The following is a 6,597-nucleotide window of genomic DNA, read 5'->3' as shown; positions in this document are numbered from 1 at the left end:
GAAATGTTCTACCAACTACTGTCATGTAGATAAAGATAAATCTGCTGCATGTTTCCCATGACATACACCTCTATATTATTTTCTGTACTAATTTCGATGATTTCCAAAAGTTAGGTGATGGTTGCACCTTGGTAAATACTTTCTGGGAGCTTTCTACTGCTTTTTATTACTCATATTACTATAACCCTGCAGAGATGGAGTATTTTAAATGTGATTTTTGACTTCACCTTCTCTCGTAGATCATTCGTGACATCCAGCTGATGGGCTTGGTGGCTCTGCTGATCCTGGTGGACATGCTGGTTCTCACCGCCTGGAACCTCACAGACCCAATCAGGTGTTCACGATCTGTCGGAGCTGTTGTCAAGGTAGAATTTATTAGTGGTTTTGTAGGGAACAAAAAAGTTGTAATTTGGTTTTGATGGACTGCAGAACAGTGTGAGGGCTGGTACACTCGGTGCTTCATTTATGACCCATTTGTTTATCTAAATTGAATCATCGTGATTTGAACAAGCCTGCAGAAAAGCAGACACTGTGGCTGCACAACTCATTCTCCTACCTAAATGTAACTGTTGAATTGTTGTTCGCTAAATAGATTAAATGTCAGCTCACTGACTGTGCATGGTTTCCTTTGATGTAGGTGATGGAGAGAGACGTTTCCTACTCGTTGTCTCAGCTGGACTCTTGTTCTTCAGTGTACTCAGATCTGTGGGTCATCATTATTGTGATCCAGAAGGTAAGTCATCTCTGTTCAGTCACTATTTACATGCAGCCATAAAGTAAATGACTGTTTTGAGTTCCTTTATTGTGATGATGGCATAATTTATATTGGATTTGATGTTTTTTATTTGCAAAATTGCTGCATTCCAAGAAATAGTAAAACTAGGAATTAGTCCAGAGAGCTTTCTTGGTATTGCATAACTTATGCATGTCATAACAAGTAGTTTAAATGGTTAAGTGAACATGTCTGATGGGAACTGCTGCACGCCCAAGCTCAAAGGTAAAATTTAAAATTAGATTTCAAATATTAAAAGACTTAATGGCTTCTGAAATGACAAAAAGATGAAGCATACATTTTTGAACCTGTGTATTTATTTAACGTCTACAACCAAAGCTTTTATTTTGTAAAGAATTACTTAAGTGTTTCATTCACAATCAGAAGATAGAAAACAAATCCTTATACTTACTACAAACTACCAGAACTCAGCTTCAACAAAAAGTTTGATTTAAACATATTTCTTCGTCCTGACTTGGTCTCTTCTTAGGGCTGTCTTCTCCTCTATGGCACTTATCTGGCTGGACTGACCAGCAACGTCAGCCATCCTCCGGTCAACCAGTCTCCCACCATCATAACCGCCGTCTCTCTGGTCACCTTCTCCTCTGCCGTGGCCGTCCCCGTGTCCGTCTTCCTGCAGGCCTGGCCCAACCTGGTCTACAGCACCGTGGCTGGAGCCATCTTCATCTGCACACTGGCCACTAACTGCATGCTGTTTGTGCCTCAGGTTAGAAAACAAACACCGCAAGATGCACATGCAAAATGCATGACTGTGCTGTGGATGTGGCGTCTCAGAGAAAATGTGCATCATACCGACATTTCTGCACCAAAGTTTCTAGTTTACTTGCATTGGAGAGGTTGCAATATTTTTTTCTATTTGACTGGAAAAACACCTCTTTGCATCTCCCCAGTTTGGTAGCTTCTTTTGTTCAGGAAGGTTTATCATTTAGTCATGCAGTAATAGGACACTGTGTCTGGAAACCAGCAGTCAATACAGAGAATCAATCAGACAGGCACAGACTGCAGATGTCTGACAGGTGAATGACAGCTACGAGTATGACTTTCTCTTTGTGTTTGGATAAAGCTAGTAAAAAATCTGTGAGCGATCGAGGCGCTCGCACTTGACGTTTCCGTGCGTGTGTCGGTTTTCCATGTCTGTCAATGGAGCGTGACTCACAAAGAAGGTGTTTATGAGTCAAACCTACGTAGGCCGCTGCAAACAGGTTTATGACTCTCTGAGAGTCTGGCAGGGAGTTTACGTTACAATGAAGGAATGCATCTCCGGTGGAAAGGGAGGAAATATTTGAACAATGGGCCTCATGCTCCAACACACCTGGTCAGAATCCCAGGTCAGATGATGACATTTTGTGCAAGTGTGTGCAGTACATCAATTGCTGGAAATGAGTGTAACAAAGTGCTTTTTTTTTTCTTTTTTTTTCACTTCTCTGAAATGCCACCGTGCAGCTGACCCAGTGGCGGCAGTTTGAAGAGGATCAGAACAACCCGAGTCAGATGGCCAAATATTTCAGCAGCCCCAGTAAGAGCCAGGCTTCTGTGTACAGCCAGGATGAGATCTACTACCTGCTGGGGGAAAACAGCTCCATGAAAAAACTCCTGAGTGAGGTAATGTATTATATTCAGTAAGAAGAAATAGAAAAAGAATTCAAATTAAATGCTGATTTATTGTCAATCCATTTTCACTGATACTAGTCTTGGTGGCATCTGCACTTTTAAAGCACGTGTAAAAGGAGAACATCAGCATTCAGCTTCTGCTACTTTAAATAATAACGAAGATGCTTTGGGTATATTTTTGGATTTATCACATTTTTAACACTGGTGTTGCAACGGACTGAACCCAGACAAGAACTCACTTTTATAACAGTTAAGAAGGGTTCAGTGTGAGGCTCCAGGGAGGTGATGGAGGTGAGGGGGAATGAAGGAAGCTGAGGAGAGCAGCAGGCACATGACTGTTGGTCACAGCTGAGTCACTGACGGCTTCACACAGAAGTGCAGTTTTTTTTTTTCTTTTTTACAGAATCTGGCTGCAGTATTATTTATATTTGGCATTTTTTCTTTTACAAGATGTGTAGAATAAAGTGGTTTTGATGAAATGTCACAATTTTAAGCTCAGAATTATTTCAATGACTTGTCACGCATGAGTAGTTCAAGGACCGCCAGAAAGTTTGCAAATTTTAAGTATTTCTTTCAAATTTAAAGAATCGGTCGCAGTTAACGGTTTCACTGTTGGGTCAAGGAGCACAGAATTTTTTTTATTTTTTTTGTGAGAGTAAACAATTATTTGGGGAAATGTTTTGCATGACTCATATACAATAAGGTGATTTTGATGAAATGTCACAATTTTAAGCTTAGAATTGATACAGTTTTGATGGAAAGGTATACATTTAACCAGAATGTTGCAAATCTAAAGACTCTTTCTGTTTTTACAGTTCTTCCTGTGATAAATGGATTAGTTTGGGGGATTTAAAAAAACAGAAAAACATACCTTTTAAAACTGCCAGTGGGGTTTTGGGGTTTAGAGTGTTAATAGAACAACAGTATTTATCAGTCAAGCAATACTGTGAGTAAAAGAGAGGTTTAGAGAAAACAGGGCAGACTTAGTTTCACATCCAAATGACAACAGCTGTGGAGCAAAATGTTAACAACTGCCTCTCACTGTGGGCCTGCTCTGTTTATATTGATTCAAAATGCAAGAAACTGATATGTGCAAACTTAGAGGCAGATGCATTTGTCTCAAAATGTTCACACTTGTGTTTGTCAATGCCATTTTCAGAAGAACGCAGTGATCGACAGTCTTCAGGAGCAGGTGAACAACGCCAAGGACAAACTCCTTCGTCTCATGTCGGCGAGCCAGCCCTCCGAGGACCAGGACATGGACTCCTCCGCCACCAACCTCAACTCCTCCTCCACTCAGACCACCGAGCTCCAGTCTGAAGGCCCCTCTTCCTCTTCTCTGTCTCAGAGAGACTCTAAATCCAGACTCTCACCCCCTCACCTCTCCCCTTACCTCCCTGCTGCTCCTGTTTCATTATCTGTGGTTTCACCGTCCACTGAGCCTCCCTCTGCTCCGAACTCCGCGGCCCCTATTTCTGTTTCCTCCCCTCTCCCCGTCGAAGTTTGCGTGAGTGAAACCCAGAGAGACGTCTCCGCTACTGGGCCTTCAGGCAGAGACACAGCTGAGTCCAGGACGGGGGAGGATCTCAAACAGCCCCTCCCGTTTCCTGGCTTACTCAGGACAGCAGAGGAGACAGTGCACTTTGTCACCTCTCTACAATCCCGCAGAGGGCTGAAACCCTCTCAGGTTGAGACGTTTGGCGGACAGAGCGGCCTGACAGTTCAGCTGGGACCAAACGCCAGGCCAACTGGTTTTATTAGCAGCGAACAGTTGCAGGAGATCCTCCAGGAGCTGAGCGTGGATGCAGTCATGGAAACCACACTTAGATCTCCGGGTCAAACGTCCAGGACGCCGCTGACCAAAGCCTCGGCGCTCTCCCCTCTCTCCTCGCGGACGGCTCCCTCCCCTCATCCACCTGTTCTCTTCCGCTACCCCAGCATCTCCCCCTACGCCATGAGAAAACGCCGGCCGCCCTTTCACTCCCCCCGGAGAGGTTTGTCCCCTCCTTGCTTCTACACAGGTTCAGAGATTCCCAGTTGTGGGAAGACAAGAGACAAATGTAAACACCAAAACACAGGAAAGCTTCCTGAGGGCATCACTGCGGACGACACCCTTCTCCAGGTCTACAGCAGCGACCTTGATGTGGAAAGAGAGGAGGAGGACGCAGACGGGCATGAAGAAAGATGTCAAAGATGCGTTTCAAGGTCTCACAGATGCTCAGTGTTGCGTTGTGCGGAGCAACATGAAGTGGAGGTGGGCGGTGATAACGAGCAGCACCACAAACGCATTAGAGACTCGTGTGGGTACTGGGACTCGGACTCGAGCAGCTCGACAGATTACTGCTACTACCACCGTCCTTACTGCGACTCCTGCCTGCAGCGGGGCTCGCTCCTGAGCTCGGACAGCTCCTCGGACTCCTCGGACAGCGAGTACGACGACTACACGAGCCTCTACCGCTCCCCCCGCCCCGTGGTGTTCAAAGAAGACCTCAAACCCACCTTTGTATGAACACATATGCTGCACTTTACATATTTATCCATTTCCACCACTTGAATTGATGTCCTTAACAAATGTTGTGCTTCCACGACGAGAGATAACTCGATCTTAGCCGGTTAAGATAGTCTTCAATCTTTCATCATAGGGCAGGATCATTCTTTTACTCATGAGTCGATTTTTGTATCTCGAAAGCACAAAATGCTGTTTATTTTTTTAATATTACTTATGGCATTATTTGTATATTTCTACTGACAGATGAAAATCCTTGACATTTAAAAAAAGTCTAATCTAATTTCAAAATGGGATGACAGTAGCGACTAAATTAAAAATGTGAAAATAAGGTTTTCACAGGATATTAGAAATGTACACTCTATCAGCTGTATTTATTTTAATATTTATTTGTTGATGTTTTGGTGTACAGAGCTACTTTACGGTTCTTTTTTTATGTTTTACATTATTATATGTATACTTTAAAATGATGTGATAATATTTTATTGCAGAATCTGAGTTTGCTTTAAGTCACTGATCTCTTAAATAACCTTAACAGATCTGTCTAGTTGCTTTTCGCTGCTTGCTTATGACCTCAGTGTTGTCGTCCTGTTTTGTTTAAGAGTGTTTAATATGCAAAGGTCGCAGTTAGCTGGAATGTTTGTCCGATGTGTGTGAGTGTGTTTGTGTAAGACAGAGAGACCTACTGACCTTTGCCTTTCTAATCCTTTCTCAGGACAGCAAAAGAAACTCCACACCACTCATTCTGCACCTTTTCCTGCTTTACAGTAGATAAGCCTCCTCGGCATGAACAGCCAAACAGACAGAGGCTTGATGCAATCACAGGCCAAAAACGAGTCCCTGTTTAGTCCAACTCTCACATTTCGCTCAAACCAAAGTCCCTTCTCGAAGATGCATGTTCTAGCACATATGTGTTTAAGGTGATCTACTATATAAGCATTAATTTAGACACAACGCTCCATCGTACAACAGAGCCTGAAGATTGTGTAAAGATACAGGAACTACGTTAAGACCTTTGTCATTTCAGGTTTTTAATTGTGCTTTACTGGTTCCTAACAAATGTGTACTTAAGCAAGCATATTACCAAAAAAGTAACCGTGTACAGTCGTCCTCAAATTTATTCATACCCTCCCATTAAAGAAGGAAAAAAACAGCCGAAATAAGTTGAAATTGACTAAAGTAATAACAAATACAAATTTAATGAGAATCATGACATTGCTTTGGAATTGTGGTTCAAGAGAAATATAAAAAAACAAAAACAAAAAAAACAACAGCAACAAAAAAACAAGCATGATGGGACCCATAAACTAATATTTCATTGAACAACCCTTTAAGCCAATCACTACAATCAAGTGTTTTCTTTAACTCTCAATCAGACTTCTGCACCTGTTGACAGCTATTTGGATTTTGGCCCACTGCTCATCAGCAAAGTGCTCTAATTTGTCAAGGACAGTTTATTTATTTATTTTTAAATTATTCTTTTCAACCACAATTCAAAATCAATGTCTTATTTTACTAAATTATAATTTAGCAAATTTTTATTTATTGTTGCTTTTTTCAGTTTCTAGTTATTTGAGTGACTATTGTGAATTTTACCTTTTCTTTCATGGAAGTGTATGAATATATTTTAGGGCGACTGTATGTAAATCATGCAAGTTTTTGAAGATCTGGTCTAGCTCCATCTTGA

General features: G+C 41.9%; 1 protein-coding gene across 1 annotated transcript; it reads left to right on the top strand.

Moving 5' to 3' along the window:
- Positions 1-239: 239 nt before the first annotated feature.
- Positions 240-5,408, top strand: gpr156 (G protein-coupled receptor 156; the record flags this gene model as incomplete). Its single annotated transcript, XM_008298756.1, has 5 exons — positions 240-365; positions 638-733; positions 1,263-1,499; positions 2,237-2,395; positions 3,564-5,408. Coding segments are annotated over 5 exons (1,968 nt in total), but the record flags the coding sequence as incomplete, so codon positions are not given.
- Positions 5,409-6,597: the final 1,189 nt, after the last annotated feature.

Source organism: Stegastes partitus, unplaced genomic scaffold, assembly GCF_000690725.1.
Source record: "Stegastes partitus isolate 25-593 unplaced genomic scaffold, Stegastes_partitus-1.0.2 Scaffold1347, whole genome shotgun sequence".
Taxonomy (NCBI): domain Eukaryota; kingdom Metazoa; phylum Chordata; class Actinopteri; family Pomacentridae; genus Stegastes; species Stegastes partitus.
Note: the sequence above shows the minus strand (reverse complement) of the source record. Positions and strands in the feature narration are given on the sequence as shown.